This window comes from Orcinus orca, chromosome 2, assembly GCF_937001465.1.
Source record: "Orcinus orca chromosome 2, mOrcOrc1.1, whole genome shotgun sequence".
In the NCBI taxonomy this organism is placed as follows: Eukaryota; Metazoa; Chordata; class Mammalia; order Artiodactyla; family Delphinidae; genus Orcinus; species Orcinus orca.
The window spans coordinates 140,252,365-140,278,646 of record NC_064560.1 but is presented as its reverse complement, the minus strand read 5'-3'; the positions used below and the strand labels follow the sequence as shown (position 1 = coordinate 140,278,646).

Genomic DNA, 26,282 nt, shown 5'->3' with positions numbered 1-26,282 from the left:
GAGTACATTTTTAATTCTCAAAATTTCTTTAAAAGACAATTTATTATTTGAATCAAAATAAACATAAAAATATATGTCAATATATCAAAAGGATGAAGGCAAGTGAAATTTTACTGTTTTAAGATTCCTAAATTTAAACCATGTGGTGCATTATTAATATCAAGAAGATTGTGAGAAACACCATGGATTTAAAAAAAAAACTAAAAACTGTTAAGATGTCAATCCCCCTCCACTCCAATGATCTACTGATTCAACACAATCTAATCATAATCCCACCAGGCATTTTATAGAAATTGAAAATCTGATTTTAATATTTATAGGAAAATACAAAGAATCTATAATAATAAAAACAACCTTAAACAAGCAGAGTTGGAGGACTTTCAATGCCTAACATCAAAATTTATAGCAATCAATGCAGTGTGGCATTGGCATAAGCATAGAAAAATAGATTATTAAAACAGAATAGTATGTCCATAAATAGATATATATGGTCAATTAATTTTCAAAAAATGACACCAAAGCCATTCAATGGGGTAAAAATCCACCTTTCAACAAGTAGTGCTGGAACAACTGAATATTAACTTGTTCAGAAAATGATACTGAATCTTATACTATACACAACAGTTAACTCAAAGTAAATCACTGATTAAAAGCTAAAACAATAAAGCTTGTAGAGGAAAACACAGGACAATATCTTTGTGATCTTGAGGTGAGGAAACATTTGTTAGACAAGATACATTAAAATACTGATATATCAGACTTCATCAAAATTGAAAACTTCTGTCTATTAGAATATAAAATTAAAATGAATAAGCAAGAAAAGACTAGGAGAAAATATTTTTACTACATATATCTGACAACTGACTTTATCTAGAATATACAAAGAACACCTACAAATCAATAAAAAGTCAAATCACCCTATTAAAAGATAGGCAAAAGACTTGAACGGATGTTCAAAAAGGAAAACATATAAATGATTGATAAGCACATAAAAAGTGTTCAACATTATTAGTCATTGGGAGATGTGAATTAGAACCACAATGATATATATATTACTAGACACTGAATAAAATAATTATAATTAAAAATACTGACAACAATTGTTGGTGAGTATATGAATCAATCAGAACTTCCATAAATTGCTGCTGAGACTGTAAAATGATACAGCAACTTCAGTGAACAATTTGCGACCCAGCAATTCCACTTTTAGGTTTTTAACCAAGAGAATGAAAACTTACGTCCACGAAAAGACTTGTACAAGAATTCTCATAGTAGCCTTAGTCATAAGGGACAAAAATTGGACAAATTCAAGTTTCCTGTTCTATCAACAGGAAAATGAATAAGAAATGTAAGTTTATACACAATGGAATACTACTTATCAACAAAAAGGAAAGAACTACTGATACAAAGAACAATATGGGGCTTCCCTGGTGGCGCAGTGGTTGAGAGTCTGCCTGCCGATGCAGGGGACGCGGGTTCGTGCCCTGGTCTGGGAGGGTCCAACATGCCGCGGAGCGGCTGGGCCCGTGAGCCACGGCCGCTGAGCCTCCGTGTCCCAAGCCTGTGCTCCACAAGGGGAGAGGCCGCATGAGTGAGAGGCCCAGGTACCGCAAAAAAATAAATAAATAAATAAAAATAAAAGAGCAACATGGATGAATATCATAAATATTTTGCTGTCATTGTATAATCCACTTGTATGAAGTTCTAGAATAAGCAAAATAAATCTGTGGTTAAAAACAGAAAAGTTGTTTGGGTGCGGCAGGCATGATTGGTAGGGAAGGGAAATAAATGAGGGAACATTCTTGGGATACGGAAATGTTCTATATCTTTATAGGGATGTGGTCGTGTGGATGTATTTGTCAAAACTTGTCAAATTGGTGATTTAATATTTATGTATTTCATTTGTGTGTAAATTTTATCTGAAATAAAAACTGTAAATAAAAAGTAAACATATTAATAGAGAAAAACTCTCAATTTCTAATGATCACTAAAGCAAAATAACACTCATGAAGATCTAGTAATACATTTATGATTTATAGATATATTTATTGAAAAAGTTTCCAGATAAATTATAATTTAAAAGTATATTTTATATTTTCACCTACTAATAACATTATTATAATTTTTTACCACAAAGGTTAAATAATATTAACAATGAGTTAATATATAAATTTGGAATTGTTTTCAAGGGTTTCTAATACTGAAACAGGCTATTAGTAATGAAAACCATTACCCCCTGAATCATTGCAAAGTATCGACATTAGATATTTAAGTTAATTCTAGGAGGTGGTTTGGGAATCTGATCTTTTGTGATCCCAGAGCTTAGTACTATGATAGATGAGTCAAGTAGCAATTAATCAAACAAACCTTTAGGCAAATGTACAAGCACAGACACAGAGTCATTTTCAAAAGAGTGGAGGCCTTGATGTTGAGAATACAAGTTTTATTTTAAAGTGTCCTGATACTTTGGACTAAAGACATATATTTTGTGGTGAATGATATATTCAGATACCTTTATGTTCCTCCTGCAATACTTGTGTAAGCAAGTCAAATAATTTTACTAGATATTTGGTTGCATGTAATTGTGTTTTTGAAGATAAAATTTAGCAGAAATATAATCCACCAAGATGTTAACTGAAATCTTTCCTTATGAAATCAGAGAAGTACTAAAGAAACAAAACCACAGCAATTTGAATTTTTGTGCCCAAATGGCGGTTTATGAAACTATCAAGTAGTTTTCCAAGAATACTACTACAAAATTTGAGAATTTAAAAATGATAAATTTATAACTTACACAAAAAACTTCACAGTCTTTAGAATAAAGATGGCTTTCACACCAAAAAGGTTACAATACAGGCTCCTCAATACTTAGAGACTCCTACTAATTATCAAACCTGTTCATGGTTTAAATTCACACTCCTTGCAATCTTGCCCAACACTGCTTCTTCTGGAAAATAAGGATGGGTTTACTATTACACCGAATAACAATATATCAAAGGAAATGGTATTGTGTACTTAATACAGTCTATTATACTTTTTAAAGTATTAGTTACAATGCTGGTGAAGACTAATTTTTAGGGAAATAATTTCAGATTTTGATATCTTAAGATGGCGAAACTATACGTAGATCTTTAGGATTGATATGCTGAAATGCATAGTCATCATTCTAACAGAATGACCCACAGGAATTAGCACAGAAAAAGAACAATAGAAATCCTACATCTACTTCAAAAAGATGAAGAAAATCTTAAGAAAAAAAAAAATCGGTCCTTAACAGCAAGATGCAAGATTAGAAAAATATATATTTCTTACCTGCACAAGAATATAAGACACAAATAAATGTGATCATCTTAGGTATATTGAGATCTCGAGCATATAAACTTTCTAGAAAAAGTAAAACTAATTAATGATGTAAAAATATCAGATTAGTGACTGCTATTGGGGAATGGTAGGAACATGGATTAACTGGAAAGAGCATGAGGGAAAATTCTGGGGTGATAACTAATGATATGCTATGCTGAAGAATTCAGAGGCCAAAGTACTGATGCCTGCATTTAACTGAAATGCACTAAGTGAGTGAGATAAACTGACGGATAGAGGAAAGGATGGATAACACAGAGATAATGTAATAAATCAGGCTTAGCAAAATATTAACAATAGATTCCAGGCGGTAAGTAAATAGATATTCACTGTAAAATTCTTACAACTCTGCCGTATGTCGAAAATATTTCATAAGAAAATGTTGGGGGAAAAAGGTTGAAAGTAAGGATGGAAAAGGATATGACATTCATATACTTAAGTAGACTTTAAGGCAAGAAGTATTATAAAAAAGATAAAAATGGACATTTCATAATGATAAATCAGTCTACTGAACAGGAAGATACAGTAATCCTAAAGATTTAAGAACCTAACAACATGGCTTCAAAATAAATAAGACAAAAGTTAACAGAATTAAAGGGAGAAAAATTCATCATAATCATTTGATACTTTAAACACCTCTCTCAGAAAGAGATACAACAAGCAAGAATAAATCTGTGAATACAGAACTGAAAAAAAAGATTAATCTACTTGGCGTAAATGACATATAGAGAAGAACATGATATTCAGCAACTGCAGAATACACAATATTTTAGAGTACACAGCTCATCTAACAAATAAAGCCTGTCTTGGGGTCACAGGAAAGTATCAACAAATTTCTAAGGACTGAAATCATATAGTTTGTTTTCTCGCCACCATGGAATTAAATTCTAACTCAATGACAGAAAGGTAACGTCAAATCTCCTAATGCTTAAGTATTAAGCAACACACTTCTAAATGCTTCATGGATTAAAGAAGAAATCACATGCAGAAAATAACAAATATTTTAAGGTATATAATAATGAAACAACATATCAAAAACTTGTGGCATGCAGCTAAAGCAGTATACAAAGAAAAATTAATAGTTTTCATGAAAATATCAATGGTTTGGACTCAATATTGCTAAAAGGCCAATCTTCCTCTAATTGATCTTTAGAGTGCATGCAATTCCCATAAAAATACTAGCAGATTTTTTTTTTTAGTGGAAAATGACAAGCTGAACAAAGGACCAAGAATCCAGAAACAGACCCATACATATACAGCCACCTGATATACTACAATTCATTGGAGGCAGGAGGAAAGGAGATGATCTTTTTAATACATGATAGTGGGTCCAGTCAACTGGATATCCATAGGAAGAAAATGATGTACCTTGACCATATAAAAATTAATTTGGAACTGATGAAGACCTAAATGTGAAAGCTAAAATAATCAAGCTTCTAGAAGAAAGCACAGCAGAATGTGTTCATCACTCTGGGAAAGCAAGGGTTTCTTAAATAGAACACAAAATGCATTAACTATAAGGAGAAAAAAAATTATAAAATTTACCTCATTAAAATTAAGAACTTTTGATGACAAAATTAGTCTTCACCAGCACTGTAACTAAGAGAATAAAAATGCAAGTCCCAAGCTATATAAGCATTTGTATCCAAATTATATAAATCAATAAGAAAAAAACAAATTTAATATTAGGCAAAAGCCTAACAGACATTTCACAAAGGATATCAAAATGGTCAATAAATATATGAAGAGGTGCTCAACATCATTAGTGATTAAGGAAATGCAAATTAAAGCCTAATGAAATACAACTATATCTCCATCAAAATGATGGAAATTAAAATAAATAATGATACCAAGTGTTAACTCTCACAACTAGAGACGCTCTTACACTGCTGGTGTAAACTGGTTTATAATAACTTCAGGAAAATGTCTGGCATTACCTACTAAAGCTAATAAATCTGTGACAGCTATTCTCCTGTGTGTATACCCGTATATATACCAAAAGTAGTGAATGCTTATGCCCACCAAAGGACATGTAAAGAACACCCATAGTACTCCATTCATAATAAATCAAAAATAGAAACAACCTACATTTCTAACACCTGGTTATTTTCATACAACAGAACATAACACCACAATGAAAAAGATAAACCACTGATAACTGTAACAGTACACATCAACATACTGGCATAAATAACGCTGGATGAATGAAATCAGACACAAAAGAGTACATAGCACGATTCCTTTTATATGAAGTTTAGAAACATGCAAAATGACCTATTATGGTAAGTAAGTAAGAGTAGTGACTACCCTTGGAAAGGAATCCTGACTAGGAAGAGACATGAAGGAGTTCCTCTGGAGTGCTGCTTCTGGGTCCTGCTTACAAGACTATATACATTGGTCAAAGTTCATCAAATTTTTCACTTAAGATATGCATTCCTTACTGTAAATTATACATCCATTAAATTGGTATTTTTAAGAAAAAGTTTAGCTATTCATATCTATTCCTCTATCATTTTTCTTGTTTAGACCTGCATTTTCTCTTGCCTGCATTATTACAATAGGATCTCAACTATTTCTTTAGCCTTGGACGTGTATTACTCAATTCACTTTACGCAGTGCTGCCCAGAAATCTTCTTCAAGAATATACTTTCTATATTACCAGAAAACTAAAACATCTTAGGGGACCCCATTGCCTATAAAATAAAGTCTAAATTCCTTAGCAGTTTATTCCTCTAAAGTCCCCTTGAATGAAATCTCAAATAACATTTCTATGTACAATTTTTCTAGGAAGCAATTTGAAAATATATACTTATTTAAAAATGTTTATATTCTTTGATCTAGTATTTCCACTTCTAGGAATTCTCCCTAAGGAAATAAACATGGATGTACATAAAAATTTAGCTACAAAAACGTTCCCACTACCAAAAGAAAAGAAAAAAACATAAACACCCTCCCAAATAGCACGAGTTCAATACATCTCAATATATCCATTTATAAAAATATAAGAATATCTGACAAAATATAAAATCAAAGTGAAAAATCAGGTTATCAAGTAGTATATATGATATAATATGCATTGAAAAAAAGACAAAGGATCTGTATATGATTGTTTTCCCTTCTTGCTTATCTGTACTTTTCCAAAGTTATAGTTTCAAAAAGTTGTAAAAATTTTATAAGAAAGGAAAGTTACCAGAATAGATCAAATAACAACAATATATTTCAGCAAGATGGACTGGAAAAAAATGCACAGGCAAATAACTGTATGATAGACAGGAAAGACGGGAAAAAATTAATAAAAATTTATAGTCACTATAATAAAGAATGTTGAACACGTTTCCTACTTTTCTTGAAAAATGAAACTCTAAATGTTATGATTTATTTTCAAGTATGAGTTTTTTGTCAAACTTCTAATAACTTAACAAATCATTATTTTGCATCTATTAGGTGCTAGCTACTATGTGAACTACGAAGGATACAAAGTGAAGGCAACACTAACAATGGAGAGATTTAGAAACTCGGTTATGTTTTCCTCTGCTAAGGTTACCTTTGATCGTTACATCACTGGCCAAGCCTCTGGGTTTACTTGGAGAGATTTGTTATTTTTATGTTCATTTACACACAAACCAAGACAACTACAGGCATCCTGGGGGTATTCACGGAGGATTGGTTCTAGGAGTTCCTGAGTATACCAAACCCCACAAATGCTCAAGTCCCTTATATAAAATAACGTAGTACAATGAATACAGTCGACCCTTGAAAAACACCAGTTTGAACTACACACGTCCACGTGGATTTTTTTTTCAATTAGTATACAGTTGGCCCTCCATATTCGGGATTTCCACATCTATGGATTCAAAACCTACAGATACAGAGGGCTGACTGTATTTAAAACCATTGCCTCTTTATAAATCTCCACCACCATCCACTGACCTATCACACTGAGAAACTAAACAAACCTAACATTTTCATTAAGAAAAGGATGGCCACCCCAATTCCTAAATTTATCAACTTGCCAACATATGTATCCATCCAAGTTCTTGGTATTCCTCTGTTAACAACGAACATAGTTTCACTGTCCCTAGTAAAAGACAACCCTTCCACTTATGTTCTAGATCCTATCCCCTCTCAATTTACTTATCTACTCCAGGACTTTGCTACTGCAATACTCTCTTCTCTCCCTTAAAATCACCTTTCCTTCTTTTCTGGTTCACTTCCATCAACACAACATCATGCCTTAGAATCTCCCATTAAAAAAGAAAGAAAACTCACCAACGACTCACCCTAACCCTAACCATAAGCCCCCTCTCCATCTATTGCCAATTTCTCTATCTCCATTACAGGGGGATAAAAGTTGTATACATTCACTCGGTTCAGTTCCTCACCTTCCATTCTGTCCTCTACTCCAATGTGGCCTCTGTCCTGGACAAAACCCTTGTCAAGGCTCTCAACATCTCCCATGTGATCAAATCTGAAAACGATTCCATCTTCACCTTGCTTGACCTCTCAACACCATTCAAGGGAACTAATCATGCTCATCTTTTGCAAACACTTCCTTTTCTTGCCTTTTCTGACACCACAGTCTCTTCAGTTTCCTTCTACCTCATTTGCTATCATTCCTAGTCTCCCCTGTGGGCTCCTTCTACTTTGGCCAACTGTTAAATTATTGACAGACCACAGGGCTTGATCCTAAGCCCTTTCTTTCTCAATTATCTCTCCCTGGTTTGATCTAGACCCACAGCTTTAACTATCTATATGCTGATGACTGCAATAGCCAAGTGCCTGCTCAACACTTCCATATGGATTTTTAAGAATCATCTCAAATATACCACATCCAGAGAAAATGTAAATTCCCTTCCGAAATACATTCATATTCCCCCCAAAACTTGCCCATCACAAAAATGGAAGTGAATATCTATACACTGTTCAAGCCCAAAATAGACTCAAGCCTAATTCTTCCAGCTCCCTTATGCCCCAAACCAATCGTCTTCAAGGTCTACTCACTATACTATTGAAATATTTCCCAAATCTGTCTACTTCTCTAAATCTACAATTGCCCCACTGAGCTACCATCAGTTTCATCTTTGACTTGGACTATTGCAACAGCCTTTCTCCCTCAATATCTCCTGCATTTATACACAATTTTTAGCCCTTACCATGGCATACAAGACCTTACAAATTTGTCTGCTGCCTATCTCTTCTACCTCGTCACTTGCTGCTATCTTCCTTGCTCACTGCACTTCAACCATATTTAAGCTTGGAGTATTTACATCAGAGCCTTAAACACACTAAGCTTGTTCCCTCTCACAGGGCATTGTTGATGTATTCTTTTCTGATGGAATGCTCTCTTCACAGATTTTGCATGGCTGGATCCTTCTCCTCTTTCAAGTCTCAATTCAACTATTCACCAAAATTCAACAATTAAACAAAAGGACTGCCTTGATCACCCTATTTAAAGTGACAATCCTCCTACCAACTGCAGTCACTCTCCATTACCTTTTTATTTTTATTACATCCCTAACTGAAAATACTTTATTCATTTATTTGTTCACTATATTTCCATACTAAAATGTAAGTTCCATAAGAGTAAGAGCCTTCTATATTTGGATCATTGCTGAATTCCCCAACACAGACATATAACAGGTCCTTAATAAAATGTGGATGAATGAATAATATATCACTAACTTCTTTCAGTTCAATGTATCTTGAAATAGATCTAAAACAGCTAAGCTCATCAGTTCATTAATTCAACAAGCCTATATTTTGTGCCTACACTGTCCTAAGGACTAATAGACACAGATAAAGAACAGTTCTTACCTTCACGCTAGGTGGGAAGATAGGCATAAAGTCAATTAACTGTACTGCAGTGTGACAAGTACTGTAATAGGATGTAAAGTAAAATGTGGGCAAAAAGAATATATCTATCAATATTGCTTCATGTGAGAGAACTTTATTGAAGAGATGATATTTAAATTAGCTTTAAAGTAGTAGGTAGACAAGCAAGTAACAAGTGGATAGAAGCATGTGTCAGTGAGAGGGGAAAACATGCTTAAAGGTAGAAAGAGTTATAAAGCAACAGACCAACTGTACTTTTTGTACATTGTTCAGCTGTCTTCCTAGAATTTTCTTCATTGTATTATTGGACTGGATTCATGTCTTCCTCTTATTTGGTTTATCTTTCATTTTATTGCGCTTAGTGCATGGTATAGCTTGCGGCTATAGAGAAGGAGAAAACTGACTAGTGAAATGTTTAGCTGAATTTCTTTAATTAACCTGATGATTACCCCTTGGTCCTCCCTGCTTTTTGTATTTGTCAACTCTGGACCTGAAAGATCTCAGGATCTATAGTTTTCATTATAGCATTTGACAAAAATGAATTAACTATCAAAAAAAGATGCACTAATTATATTCTGGTTAAAAGAGCCACATAAATGTTTTAAAAATATTTTCAACGACAAACACAATTAAGAAAAGTGTACAAATTAAAAGGGTTAAGATGGAATTTGGAGTAACTTATTTCCAGAAAATAGTGGTGAGTTAAGATTCTCTGCATGGTGTTCAGGTAATAGAAATTTATGATCAATCATTCAGCCTTGATAGACCAAGAAGGGAAAATTAACAACTACAAGACAACAAAAAAAAGGAAACTCAGGGAAGGGGTTGAAGTATGCTGAGATGCTCAGCCTGGGGAAAGAGAAAATAGTGCTAATTAAGGTGAAATTTCTGTGGTATTCTTTCCAAAAACCCCAAATCTCACTCAAATCATAAGAAAATGGTATAGTTCCGGCTTGAGTCTGAAGGCCTGAGAACCAGGAGAGCCAATGATGTAAGATTCAGATGTTAATCTCATACAGAAACACTCTCACAGACATACCCCGAAATAACATTTTACCAAATATTTTACCACACCCTGTGGTCCAGTCAAGTTTTCACATAATTATCATACTATTCCTTGGGGTTCTGGCTAAATTAGGCTAGTTCTAGGCTAGTTTCGATTTCCAAGGACATTCATAGATGGTCAGAGCCTGGCAAAAGGAGGCTTTGGGCCTCGCTGCTACTTGTAGTCGGTAGGATAATATTATAGAGATTTTCAGTTATTGGACCTCAGTTGGTACCTGATGCAGTAGGTGAAGGGCCTAGCCTCTGAGCACTGAATAAGTTAGGCATGGGAATGGAGGTTGGGATGTGGACTTTTGCCAAAAGGGCCAGGGGGGTTGGTATATAAAATATATCCAAAACACGAAAGCAAAGGCTTTGTAATAAAGACTTGGAATATAGCAGGGATAAAGGAAGAAAGTGGTAAGTTCTCTATGTACATGGGTGTTTTAGTTAACTTAACAAAATAGATGATTTCTAAAAATATCAAATGTTTGAGTTTATAATTGTTTCAAGCACAGAAAAATAGTTTTGGCTATCTCTTCAACAATATGTTGAATGATCCAAGATTGAATACACTTGGGAGGGCACAAAATGCTAAAAACAGCTGCCCACTTTAAAAGTTTAAATTGAACTTTTCCCAATTTTAATCTGAAGATAAATGTCAGATTTCCACATTGAGATAGGATAGAATCATTTGTGGCACAACAATTCTCCAGCCAAGAACAAGAAAAGCCAGATTAAATTTTTAAAAAATATCTGTTTAAGACATCAGAAGGTTGCTGCTGCAACAATAACTTGAGCAGCTGGGATTCTGAAGAGCGGTTAACTGGAGACAGGTGATTTGAAGATCTGAAGTCATTGTTTTCCCCCTGAGTTTTAAAGGTTCGGAGAATGGGCAAGAGGCTGAGAAATCCGGCTTTGACTATACAGAGGGCTCCTGCTGGAGGACAGAGAAATCATCTAAGCTTCTGGCAGTTATGCAGGGCTGAAGTGACAAAATTGGAGATTTGAGACTTGGTTCCAACTCAAATCATTTGCTAACTCTCAAAACTGTATAGGGCTTAAAGTTAAAAAGCTAAGCCTTAGGGCTTCCCTGGTGGCGCAGTGGTTGACAGTCCGCCTGCCGATGCAGGGGACGCGGGTTCGTGCCCCGGTCCGGGAGGATCCCACATGCCGCGGAGCGGCTGGGCCCAAGAGCCATGGCTGCTGAGCCTGCGCGTCCGGAGCCTGTGCTCCTCGGTGGGAGAGGCCGCAGCAGTGAGAGACCCGAGTACCGCAAAAAAAAAAAAAAAAAAAAAAAAAAGCTAAGCCTTAAGCCCTGTGAAAAGAATAATGGAGTTTCCCATTGTCTTACAATGCAAAAGAGACAAATACTAGAATAGAGGATTCTCCAGGAGTAGAGCCCTAGTGAATACTCTGCTCTCAGTGAACCACAAGCTGACCAAGACTTACCAAAACTTTCACCCACCCTCCATGGGATATAGTAAAGAATCTCACACAGTGATAGAAATGAACTAATAAGGAAACATTTTATGAAGTAGGAGAGAAAAGGGACAATTGGTTGAGTGATAACCTTAAGCAGGCAAGGAAAGATGTAAACTAGTGTGAAACAGAGAAGTTGTCCTTAAACAGAAACATGTAAAAAAGAAAGTAGAAAAGGCAGAGTATATGGGTGCAAATGCAGGTAGGCTGGTGAATGAAATGGTGGGGACAAGCAGAAATTCTTTTTTCTATTGGGAGGCAGACGTTGGATGCTTGAGGAGAAAGGAGAAAGATAAAATAGTCCTCCAGAGAGGGAGAGTGAGTGGAAGGTTGCCAGGCAACACCAAGGGTCTACTTGAAGACGGTGGTCATGAACTCAAGGTAAGTTCAGTCAGCAAATTTGTGTGATAGTCTCCTGCCATATAAAGCTGTGAAGGTGTAGAACAGGCAGAAAGTTAAATTTATAAAACTTAGGTTTTGCTAGGTGAGCAGGATAAAGGAAGAGAGGGCCAAAACAACTGAGGTTATATTACATGCAAGTTGGTGATAATTACGGTGAGCCACGGAATCCAAACTAGATGAAGAGGGAAGTGAGGACATGAGGGGATTAAGGGATAGGAAAAGAGGTGGTAAGATCAATATAATCAGGTGCCAGGAGACATGACAATTTGCAAGAGTTAGAGTTCTAGAGTGAGCTGGAAAGATAACAAATGGTGGTCATCAAGCGGGATGCTTGAAATTGAGACTGATAATGACCAAGAACAGGGTATGACCACAGGGTGGATGGCAGAAAGATTATAGCGTACGTGGATTATTGGAGGAGAGAGATTCAAAGAGATGAGAGGGATATTGAAAGTATCACCTACATAGATATTTAAATCACCAAGAACTGTGACAGGAGTAGGCTGAAGAAAGAGACAGTGAAATAGATCCTAAAATCTTTAAGAAATGAGGGAAGCGACACGGGAATGTGTACACGACTGCAACAGGAGTGTGTAATGGGTGATACAATCTTATACATGGGCCTCAAAGCTGGAGGTGTTTAGAGAGAATAAAGGAACAGTGATCTAAAAACACTAATGAGGAACAAGCCTCCAAGCCCAGTGGTCCAACTGCTGGGCGAGGGAATATATTCACATTTGAGAGGACTGCAGTGGAAGCGGTATCCTCAGGGCGGTAATCAGGTTTCAGTTAGAGCAGGAAGGTATAAGTAATGTTCAGAAAGGAATACCCTAATAATTTGATTCCTTTATCAATGTTTACTAAAAGGCACTGAATTAGGCACTAGGAATAAAACAGTAATAAAGACAATGTCAGCCCTCACAAAACTGTGACTCAAGTAAGAAGTCTCATATAAAAGTGATTACTTTAAAGAATATAACTAAAATTTTATAACAAGCTAACAGTTTTATTAGAATGCATATACTTGAAGAATGATATAACAAAATATGTGATTATTTTAATATAGCTAATCATTGTGGTATTACTTATAATCTAAAACCTAATTCGAATTAAGAATATGTGGGGAAAAGTCATTTTTTAATGTAAAGAAAGAGGGGAAAATGTTAAGTGTATGCTTTTTACAGATATTGTACATGCAGTTACCTGAGACAAAGCAGCATCCCGTTCTTCAATCACTGCATTCATTTCTTCTGCAGTTATTCTCTTTTTACATTCCTTGGTCTTGTAGATTCTATCCACAATTATAGCTCCATTCTTCTGAATAGCTATCCCTGTGTCTGCATTGTTTATTCTGTTCAGTAATTCCTGTAATGTCTACCAACACCATTATATGTTAGTCAGACATGAAGTTTTAATATATTTTATTTAATATAGGGTTTTAATTAATAGGCACATGTGAATTGTAAATTGACTGAGTAAAGTTATTGAATTTTCATATTGCAGCAAAGATGTACATTATTAGTGTGTCAATTCTTCTTTTTCCCACATCTTAGTTCTTGAAACCCACTCAATTGAACTTAAGCCTCTAAGATATAAGACTGACATCAAGAAATCTCCTCAGAGAATGGCTTACCATGTCATTTTCTTCAGGGTTAATATTTTCTAGCCTAGAAAAAAGGGACACAGAAAGCCTGATCAGTAGCATTTCCTTAGTGCAGCAAAATGAGTTCGCTTTTTAAATCTTTAGAACCTCAAGTAATTTCATTCGACTAGTCTTTAGAGTCAACCATGACATTGAACATATTAAAGTGCCACCTGCTCGACTCCATCTTTCAATAATGCTCCATATCTTCTGCACTGACTTCAGACTGTTAAGTTATTAATGTTTACTGCTATATATGACTACAAGGATCAATTGTTCATATGTGCTTAGATGAAGAAAGTTCCCCAGTGATAGAAGTACTCATTCTCATCATTATATTTATTTCTAGACTTTCAATTCTTACCAGAAACTGTATTTCCTATCCTTTTTGTACATTATCACAAATAAAACAAAGCAAGTATTTTTATTACAAAGTTTAACTATGTTCCCTCAAACGCAATGACAAATAACTACCACTAAATTTGACCTGAAAACCTCCTGGTGCTACCTATTTGTTGAAACAAATACGCTATATACAAAGGCTGACCAAAATTGGTCACATTTTTAAATGACTAATGTTATTTTCTTTTTTGCATAACATAGAATTATTCAATTTAAAGGCAAAAAAAGTAAACTTGTTCTCTTCATAAATGGACTTTTTGTCTTTTAAGAGTCATAGTGTTTATGTTTGTTGATGTTGGTAAATTGAAATGCAGTTAAAGTAAAGAAAGAAGTTCTAAATGACATATTTAGAAAACGTATATAATATAATTTAGGCAGTCATTAAATTGGGTAGATTAAATGAAAACCTGTAATGGGTACCAGTGAAATGATGGAGATTTTAGAAATGATTTCAATTATTTAAAAATTGTACTTAAAAGCTTAGATATCCAAATTCGTGTTTCAAGTTTTCCCCCTCCATTTCTGTGCTCCTGTAATTTAACATTTACCACAAAAAAAGGATACTAGGAAAAGATTACAGAAGACACTTAACAAATTTGTTACAAAATTGTTCCAAACTCCACAGTTCAATCAAACTGCTATAATCATGGAGAGAAAGTATAGATTTTAGAACATTGCATTTGCACAGGAAAATATATGAACACATATCAAAAAAACTATTTCTACCCATATTTAAATGGTGTAAGTCAACAGGTAGGTGTAGTAATTTTGAATTATATATATTTAATGTTTATCTCAAACTACTAATGTCCCCTTGGATTCACATTCCAATAAGGGCAAATATGTACTCTTATCTTTTTCTCCCAAAATAAATCAAGTTTTCAAATATCCTGCTTCATAAAATTTTAGTCTACAAAAACTATGAGGATAATCACTTCCTTTTTTTTTTTTTTTTTGCGGTACGCGGGCCTCTCACTGTTGTGGCCTCTCCCATTGCGGAGCACAGGCTCCAGACGTGCAGGCTCAGCGGCCATGGCTCACGGGCCCAGCCGCTCCGCGGCATATGGGATCTTCCCAGACTGGGGCACGAACCCATGTCCCCTGCATCGGCAGGCGGACTCTCAACCACTGCACCACCAGGGAAGCCCATCACTTCCTTTTTATTCAATTAAAAAACACAGTGGAAAAGTATAAGATAAAATTCTTCCACTTATTTATGATCATGTAAAAGTATATGAAGAACATAAGTGGCATTTAACCATCAGTTATTGGTTGGCTAAATATGATTTTTAGGGAAGCCATATGTGGTAAGGAATATTTACCTTAATGTTGTTCTTTTTGGATGAAATCAAACTACGGTCAATTAATGGCAGTTTCCAAAGAAGTTTCAATATTTATAAACTTCACAATTTATGAAACTTGATCATTTAAAATGTAAAAAGCTACATGGAAATTAAGCATTTAGATTCACAGATTACTGGGAACTTAAAAAAAAATTAGTTCTCAATATTATGCAACTCCCTTTTTTTGTTTCAAAGAGTTACATATGATCAAAAAGAAAATAACAGTGTAGGTAGGTTAAGTAATTCATATATTCCAAATAATCAACATAACAAAAAGTGCATGAAATTCCTATGTAATATTTATATGTTTTTCAGGCAATGCAAAATGAAGAACTATTACTTTAAGGAAAAGCAAATGAAGAGTTTAAATGTTTTAAATTCACAGCTTTCAATAGGAAATGGTTAAGATAACTGTATTTAGTCTAATATTAAATTCCCTGCTAACAACCAAAATTAAAAAAAAATTAAAATCAAATTTTCTTATCAGATGTTATATACTAGATCCTCGGCACATAAATTTAGCATTCTGACTATAAATAACTTATGTGGGGGCTTCCCTGGTGGCACAGTGGTTGAGAGTCCGCCTGCCGATGCAGGGGACATGGGTTCGTGCCCCAGTCTGGGAAGATCCCACATGCCGCGGAGCGGCTAGGCCCGTGAGCCATGGCCGTTGAGCCTCCGCGTCCGGAGCCTGTGCTCCACAACGGGAGAGGCCACAACAGTGAGAGGCCCGCGTACCACAAAAAAATAAAAAACTTATGTGATTGCCCTTAAAAGTACATGATATATAGTGATTTATCATTTTCTGATAAATGAATGTGAATCATGTTTTGGTGAGTGAGTGTGTCAGGTATGACATGCAGGGCCTGAGTGAGCCACATCAACCACTTGGCATGTGAATCTCTATTTTGCTTTATTATTAGCCTTTATAATTGATATAAATATAGTGATAAATGGTCACTGAGAGGAAAATAAAACTTAAAACCTTTTATTATACAGCAGGTTCTTATCTGCTGTACACCTGCAACTAACACAGCATTGTAAATCAACTATACTCCAATAAAAATTAAAAAAATAATAAAAATGCCTATTTAAAAAAAATAAGAGGGACTTCCCTGGTGGCACAGTGGTTAAGAATCCATGCAAGGGACACGGGTTCGAGCCCTGGTCTGTGAAGATCCCACATGCCACGGAGCAACTAAGCCCGTGTGCCACAACTACTGAGCCTGTGCTCTAGAGCCCGTGAGTCACAACTACTGAAGCGCATGTGCCTAGAGCCTGTGCTCGGCAACAAGAGAAGCCACCACAATGAGAAGCCCATGCACCGCAACAAGAGTAGCCCCTGCTTGCTCGCCACAACTAGAGAAAGCCTGCGTGCAGCAATGAGGACCCAACGCAACCAAAAATAAAATAAATAATTAAAAAGAAAAACTCTTGTACCTACTAAAGTCTGCCTTTGTAGTGCAAACTCATTCACAGACAATATGTAAATGAACAGGTATGGTTGTGTTTAAATTTGCATTTCTTTAAAAGTTTCAGGAAGTATTTGTCACAGATATCAAAGATCAACTACATAGTAATTTAGTCTCAATTAGATTATATAGAGTAGGGATGAGCAAACTTTTTTTGTAAAGGGTCAGATAATATTTTAGGCTTTACCATATGTTCTCTGTTGCAGCTACTAAATTCTGCCTTTGAAGAAGAAAATCTATTCATAGACAATATGTAAATGAACAGGTGTGGTTGTATTCAAATAAAACTTTATTTACAAAACAAGTGGAAGGCTGGATTTGCACCATAGGTCCTTACTTTGCTGATCCCTGATACAGAGTATTGAAAAATGAGATCAGATCTTTGATGTTAATACACTGTAAGTGCCAATTCAGTATATTTGACACATTTTTCTGAGGTGGGTCATTTAATATCTAGTTAAAGATAAAAAATCAACAATAGTGGCTTCCAGAAAATTAAATTCAGTCCTACAATAAGGACATTACTTACTATATCACTTAAGAAAACAAAAATTAGACAAACAACTTACCTTTAAGAAAAAGGAAGCAATTTGAAACAGTTATATAAGACACATAATTTTCTATGTAAAATGACTTTTTAGGTTTAAGGTTTACTAGCAGCATGTACAACACATAGTTTTACTAGCTTAATAAAGACAAAGTAATAGTTGGTATTATATGACATACAGCCAACAAACTATACATTATATATCATTAATATGAAGTTTACAATTAAACAAAAGAATTTCAACCTTTCATAATCTTTAAATTATGCCTACAACAGTCTAACTAGACAGTCATGATAATCAGTAAGAATATTGCTGAAGTAAATGTCCATAGGTTCAAGTTTCAATTGATTTCCTATACCATGCAAATTCTGACTGACAACCTTGCACTCTAAGTGAAAAGACTCATGCATGAAATGTCACATATCTTGATTTATTCCTAAATCAGTCAATATCACATCTTTCCTTTCTGAACCTATAGTCCTTTACCTTGTTCAATGGGAAGAAGCAAAACTTTGACCCCCAAATGATAAAAAGAACAAGTGATCAGCTTATCAAAAAATTCTAAATTGTTTTTTTTCTCTAAGTCTCCTTTCTTACACAGTGCCACCTTTAATATAAAAAATACACCAACAATAACAGATTGAAAAATAGATACCATGTTCTCAAAAGTTGGAATGTACCTATGCAAACATGTCTATATTGGCATGCATATGTAAGTCATTTTAACCTGAATCCTTTTTACTTTTTCCTAGTTTTGGATAAAAGCAAAAGAGACAAAGAAAAAAGCATTAACAATTCAAGAGGTAAGGGAAAGCAGAGAAGCGGCAGAATAATAAGACAAGACAAACATTATACAGAAAGATGAAAAGTAGATCGAAAGTGGAAAAGATGATGAGAGAAAAAAGAAGGAAGGAATTTCCAGATTATAGGAAGCAAGAAGTAAGGAATTAAAACAAAAAGATGTGAAATAATTTATACAATTTCATCTTATACTCAATGCCTCTAAATATGCCTTTCAGTCAAGCAAAGCTCAGTTATAAATTGGTTCTATCTTAACAAAGATTTAGTCTAAAATGCACTATTGAAGTTCAGAGCCTATAGACTTCAACTGAGTAGAAAAGAGCCTCCACAGTGCCATTTAAAACTGTACTGACATGCTATTTGTTGCTGTTGTTGTTCTTGCTTCTTCTGTATGATTTTTCCTGATCCCCTCACCTGAACCCCTAGACTGTAATACAGCTGTCTATAAACTTTTCTTAGGAACCAATAATTCTTCATATCACTTGATACTATTTTGAGTATTTATGTAATTATTCATATTTACTTAATGCTGATCTTAACTAAATTGAAACCATAATGCTGTGTTCCTGCAACTAGCACTGTACTTGACAGATAATAAATATTCAATAAATATTTAATGAATGGACTAATTAACTAAAAGATAAGTCTTGGGACTGTTTTCCTTTTCTCCATTCCCCATTCCTCCCTCAATAGGAATGCTACCAAGAACAAAATGAAAAAGTCTTGCCTCAAGGAACCCTAATTTTCATGTATTGTAATAAAAACTATAACAAAACATATGTACAGATTAAAGTAAATAGACAATGGAAGATTTAAAAGTTTAGGGAAGAAGGATAGGCTCAATTTAGATCCATCACTTAAAGAGACAGAATGAATAAAACTAAGAGACCAATTTAATAGGAGTTCTGAGGAAGAAGTTTTTGTTTGGATATGTGGGCAGGTGGTTGTGCTGCCGATAGCTACAGGGAATTAAGGAGGATCAGGTTTTAAAAATAAATTAATAATTCCATTTTGGATATGCTAAGGTTGAGATGCCTGTATAGCTCTGAGTTAGATAAGTCCTGCAATGTATAAGTGACTGACTATGACTCTTTGGGCAGGTAGTCAACCACTCTAAGTTTTTTCACCTATAAAGCCTGAATATCACTCAATGAGTTGTGACATTCTATAAAAAACTGATTTGTTATCTTTTGGGGGTGAATTTTATTTCTAAAAACAGTAAAAACTGGGTTTCCCTGGTGGTGCAGTGGTTGACAGTCCACCTGCCGATGCAGGGGACATGGGTTCGTGCCCCGGTCTGGGAAGATCCCACATGCCGCGGAGCGGCTGGGCCCGTGAGCCATGGCTGCTGAGCCTGTGCGTCCGGAGCCTGTGCTCTGCAACGGGAGAGGCCACAACAGTGAGAGGCCCACATACCGCAAAAACAAAAAAAACAGTAAAAACTATTTGGAAGCAAATTTTATGAATAAAATTGGTGATCAATCTACATAAAAGATTTATGGTCATAAATTACATGCTAAGTATAGTACTGTGCAGCAGTTGACAAATTGAAGGTAATAGTACTTGCAAATCTCTAAAGAAAAGTTCTAAAGTTTTTAATAGCTGCATTACTGAAAAAAAGAAAAAAACGTATCTATTTTGAAGAGTATGTTTAAACACATTGGGTCCCAGCAACTGTTTTGTAGATAAAAACAAACTGATTCTTAAAGGTATATGGAAAGGCAAACGTACCAGAATAGTCAAAATAATTCTACAATAAAAGAGCAAAGTTTAGAGGGATGACATTATCCGATTACAAGATGTAACATAAAGATTTAGTAATCAAGTATGTGTGGTACTGGCAAAGGGATAGAAACACAGATCAATGGACAGACAAGTAAGTCCTGAAATTAACACACATGAATAGTCAAATAACTTTTGGCAAAGGTGCAAAGGAAATTAGTGGAGAAATGATACCATTTTCAACAAATGGTACTAGAATAAATAAATGTCCACATGCAAAAAAAAAAAGACCATTTACATGTACCATGTATCACTTTACACAAAAATCAACTCAAAACAGATTGTAGGCCTAAATGTAAAACACGAAATTTATAACTCATAGAAGAAAACATAGGAGAAAACTTGGTGCAACCTTACATATGACAATGAGTTTTAGATTCAATTCTAAAAGTGCAAAACATGAAAGAAAAAACAATCAATAAACTGGATTTTATCAAAATTTAAAACTTATATCCTGCTAAGCACACTGTTAAGAGAAGAAAAATACAAAACATGGACTGGAAGAAAATATTTGAAAACCACATACCTGAAAAACGACTTACATCCAGAATATATAACAAACACTTAAAATTAACAAAAAGGAAACAAACAACCCAACTTAAAAAACTGGTCAAATATCTGAACAGACATTTTACCAAAGAAGATATACAGATGGTAAATAAACAGGAGCTCAATATCATCTGTCATTAGAGAATGGCTAACGTTCAAAATAAGAAAAAAAGCAAAACAAGAATGACAATTCCAAATACTGGCAAAGATGGTGAGCAACAAGAACTCTGATTCACTGCTGGTGGGGTGGGCATATCCCCATAAAACATGACCCTGGAGCAGGCTGCAGTGCCAGAAAGTAAGAAATGGTTAAAAAAATCAACAGGATGGGAACATGTCAAAGGCATGTAGGAGCCACCTAAAAGAGTTTCCAATGGTCAAAGTTGAAATACTACACAATAGTGAAGATCAATAAAACTAAAAGCTGGTACTTTGAGAAGATAAACAAAACTGATAAACCATTAGCCAGACTCATCAAGAAAAAAAGGGAGAAGACTCAAATCAAGAGACTTAGAAATGAAAAAGGAGAAGTAACAACTGACACTGCTGAAATACAAAGGATCATGAGAAGTTACTACAAGCAACTATATGCCAATAAAATGGACAATCTGGAAGAAATGGACATATCTTAGAACAGCACAACCTTCTGAGACTGAACCAGGAAGAAAGAGAAAATATAAACAGACCAATCACAAGCACTGAAATTGAGACTGTGATTAAAATCTTCCAACAAACAAAAGCCCAGGACCAGATGGCTTCACGGGCGAATTCTATCAAACATTTGGAGAAGAGTCAACACCTAGCCTTCTCAAACTCTTCCAAAATATAGCAGAGAGAGGAACGCTCCCAAACATATTCTATGAGGCCAGCATCACCATGACACCAAAATCAGACAAAGATGTCACAAAGAAAGAAAACTACAGGCCAATATCACTGATTAACAAAGATGCAAAAATCCTCAACAAAATACTAGCAAACAGAATCCAACAGCACAGTAAAAGGATCATACACCATGATCAAGTGGAATTTATCCCAGGGATGCAAGGATTATTCAATATATGCAAATCAATCAATGTGATACACCATATTAACAAACTGAAGGAGAAAAACCATATGATCATCTCAACAGAGGCAGAAAAAGCTTTTGACAAAATTCAACACCAATTTACGATAAAAACCCTCTAGAAAGTAGGCATAGAGGTAACTTTCCTCAAGATAATAAAGGCCATATATGACAAACCCACAGCCAACATCATTCTCAATGGTGAAAAACTGAAACCATTTCCACTAAGATCAGGAACAAGACAAGGTTGCCCACTCTCACCACTATTATTCAACATAGTTTTGGAAGTTTTAGTAACAGCAATCAGAGAAGAAAAAGAAATAAATGGAATCGAAATCAGAAAAGAAGAAGTCAAGCTGTTACTGTTTGCAGATGACATGATACTATACATAGAGAATCCTAAAGATGCTACCAGAAAACTACTAGAGCTAATCAATGAATGTGGTAAAGTAGCAGGACACAAAATTAATGCACAGAAATCTCTGGCATTCCTATACACTAATGATGAAAAATCTGAAAGAGAAATTAAGGAAACACTCCCATTTACCACTGCAACAAAAAGAATAAAATACCTAGGAATAAACCTACCTAAGGAGACAAAAGACCTGTATGCAGAAAACTATAAGACACTGATGAAAGGAATTAAAGATGATACAAACAGATGGAGAGATATACAATGTTCTTGGATTGGAAGAATCAACAATGTGAAAATGACTATACTACCCAAAGCAATCTACAGATTCAATGCAGTCCCTATCAAACTATCAATGGCATTTTTCACAGAACTAGAACAAAAAATTTCACAATTTGTATGGAAACACAAAAGACCCTGAATAGCCAAAGCAATCTTGAGAACGGAAAACGGAGCTGGAGGAATCAGGCTCCCTGACTTCAGACTATACTACAAAGCTACAGTAATCAAGACAGTAAGGTACTGGCACAAAAACAGAAATATAGATCAATGGAACAGGATAGAAAGCCCAGAGATAAACCCACGCACATATGGTCACCTTATCTTTGATAAAGAGGCAAGAATATACAGTGGAGAAAACACAGCCTCTTCAATAAGTGGTGCTTGGAAAACCGGACAGCTACATGTAAAAGAATGAAATTAGAACACTCCCTAACACCATATGCAAAAATAAACTCAAAATGGATTAAAGACCTAAATGTAAGGCGAGAGACCATCAAACTCTTAGAGGAAAACATAGGCAGAACACTCTATGACATAAATCACAGCAAGATCTTTTTTGACCCACCTCCTAGAGAAATGGAAATAAAAACAAAAATAAACAAATGGGACCTAATGAAACTTAAAACCTTTTGCACAGCAAAGGAAACCATAAACAAGATGAAAAGACAACCCTCAGAATGGGAGAAAATATTTGCAAATGAAGCAACTGACAAAGGATTAATCTCCAAAATTTACAAGCAGCTCATGCAGCTCAATATCAAAAAAACAAACAACCCAATCCAAAAATGGGCAAAAGACCTAACTAGACATTTCTCCAAAGTAGATATACAGATTGCCAACAAACACATGAAAGGATGCTCAACATCCCTAATCATTAGAGAAATGCAAATCAAAACTACAATGAGGTATCACCTCACATCGGTCAGAATGGCCATCATCAAAAAATCTACAAACAATAAATGCTGGAGAGGGTGTGGAGAAAAGGGAACCCATGAGAATGTAATGGGAATGAAAATTGATACAGCCACTATGGAGAACAGTATGGAGGGTCCTTAAAAAACTAAAAATAGAACTACCATACGACCCAGCAATCCCACTACTGAGCATATACCCTGAGAAAACCATAATTCAAAAAGACTCATGTACCACAATGTTCACTGCAGCTCTATTTACAATAGCCAGGACATGGAAGCAACCTAAGTGTCCATCAACAGATGAATGGATAAAGAAGATGTGGAACATGTATAAAATGGAATATTACTCAGCCATAAAAACAAATAAAATTGAGTTATTTGTGGTGATTGGATTGACCTAGAGACTGTCATACAGAGTGAAGTAAGTCAGAAAGAGAAAAACAAATACCGTATGCTAACACATATATGGAATCTTAAAAAAAAAAACGGTTCTGAAGAACCTAGGGGCAGAGTAGGAATAAAGATGCACATGTAGAGAATGTACTTGAGGACATGGGGAGGGGGAAGAGTAAGCTGGGACGAAATGAGAGAGTGGCGTGGACATATATACAGTACCAAATGTAAAATAGATAGCTAGTGGGAAGCAGCCACATAGCACAGGGAGATCAGCTCGGTGCTTTGTGACCATCTAGAGGGGTGGGATACGGAGCGTAGGAGAGAGATGCAAGAGGGATGAGATATGGGGATATATGTATATATACAGCTGATTTACTTTGTTATAAAGGAGAAACTAACACATCATTGTAAAGCAATTGTACTCCAATAAAGACATTAAAAAAAAAAGCTGGAATACTCCAATCAACAAAATAACATAGTATTAGATTATAATTCGAAGTATTAAATGAATATCAGTGAGTCCATACAGATATAACTAAATAAAAAAATGAGGGATACAAATGTCCTGTACTGAAGAATTACAAATAATTTATGTAGATATTCTCTGCTGAGGAAGCTAGAACTCAATTAACCTCCTAGCCCACACTCCGCAGCCCATCATTGAGTACAGGCTGCACTTTAGTGATCTGCTTCAAAGAGCAGAGTATGAAAGAGGAATGTGGGTAACTTTATAGAAGAGAAACATGGCAAGTACTACCTTGGCCAGGTGACCAAGATTAACATCACTGGCTGTAAGTCATATTGATAGAAGATAACCTTGAAATGATGTGATGAAAATGGCATTTCACTCCTGTACTCTCTGTCCCATAAAACCAATACCTCAGTCTAATCATGAGAAAAACTTCAGAAAAACTGAAATTGAGAAACATTCTATAAAATACCTGACCAATATTCCAGAACTGTCATCAAAAACAGGGAAAGTCTGAGAAAATGTCACACAGCAGAGTAGGCAACGGAGACATAGTAACTAAATGTCTATGGAATCCTGGGTAGGATCTTGGAAAATAAAAAGGACATCAGGGAGAAGTAGTGAAATCTGAATAAAGTGTGGCCTTTAGTAAATAGTTGTATAACAATATTGATTTCTCCCCTGTGACATATGTACCATAGTAATGTAAGATGTTAGCAATAAGGGAAACTGGGTGAGGGTTATAGGAACTCTGTACTATCTTCACAACTTTTCTGTAAATCTGAAAGTATTCTAAAATAAAAAGTTTATTGAAAAAAAAAGGCCAAGTAAAGATGGTGGAGTGAAATCTGAACACAGAAATTTATGTATCCCATCACATACCACTTGAATGGATGATAAAAATTAATCAAACAGCAAAGGAAGCAGGACATCATGTAGTAATTTTTAAAAGTAGGGATAAGGTGGAGAGTGGAAAAATGATTTTGAACAGGTTCAACCAACTTCTCTTTTTACACATGAAAATAGGTATTGAGAAAAGACAGTGACCTCACCAAATCCTGGAAAATTTTCACTAATACCACACAGCTTGGAAATAACCTAAGAGACCAATGAGTTGAGTAGACAGACCAGAGAAAAGTAAAGAAAATCTTCCTGCATTACTGAAGAATCTTTACAGAGGAAGCAAGAATCATCAGGGCTTGCCATTTTTTTTTTTTTTTTTTTTTTTTACTACACTGGTGGAACAAATAAAAGCCCAAAAGAAATACTCCATGGAATCAGGATATCCACAAGACGAGACAGAGTGAGCTGTCAGAACAGTGCAAGACACCAAACAAAGTCCTACAAGCAGAGGACAGAACTTCAAACAGAATCAGTATCTAGCCCCAAGGAGGTCTTCCCAACTACCACTCTTACCCCACTGCCTTACAGCAATGAAGAAAAGTGGCCCAGAAGCAATACCTAGCCAAGAATCAGAAAAGGCAAATAGGTTTCAAATAATATGAAATGTTTATCAAGGAAAATTCACTTGCACTGTATCAGAACAAAGAAAAGTTCTTGACAATTTAAGCATGAGCAAGATGAAGAGAAATGAGATGCCAACTATGAATTCACCACAAACACATGACAAAATATCATGCAAATGAGATAAAGATCATAATATAAAAGATAACATAAAGCAAGAGAAAGAAGAAAATTGTCCTATCGTGGTTGGCATTCTAGAAAAACATAAGACGAACATGAATTCAATAAAAGAAGTTCAAAGAGAAGATGCCAAAACAAAAGAGTAGACGAATAGGAAAATTGAAAACTTAAGGATAGACCTGAAACTTATATAATTAAAAAAAGAAAGAAAACTTAAGGGAACATTGAGAATAAATAAACAAAATATTTAATAAATGAACCAGAAAGAACAGGGAATGGGACAGTAACAATTGGAATTACTAACTAAAGGAAAGGCTTAAGAGTATCACAGTGAATGCAGAGAAAAAGACAGGAATTAAAATAATTATTGAAGAGATAATAGATAAGGATAAAAGTTCCCTATAAAAATAACTGAAGTCTCTAAAATAGAAAACCTAAGAAAC

The 26,282-nt window shown here is 35.0% G+C and overlaps 1 protein-coding gene across 5 annotated transcripts in view; it reads right to left on the bottom strand.

Moving 5' to 3' along the window:
* MIPOL1 (mirror-image polydactyly 1) overlaps nucleotides 1-26,282 on the bottom strand; it is a 305,514-nt gene that overhangs the window by 179,817 nt on the left and 99,415 nt on the right. For all 5 annotated transcript variants that reach the window (XM_033428398.2, XM_049705939.1, XM_033428397.2 and 2 more), the window contains 2 exons: nucleotides 13,754-13,787; nucleotides 13,324-13,494 (listed from right to left, as the gene is read on the bottom strand). In XM_033428398.2, coding sequence (XP_033284289.1) covers nucleotides 13,324-13,494; nucleotides 13,754-13,787 — 205 coding nt within the window. The remainder of the gene's footprint in view (nucleotides 1-13,323; nucleotides 13,495-13,753; nucleotides 13,788-26,282) is intronic.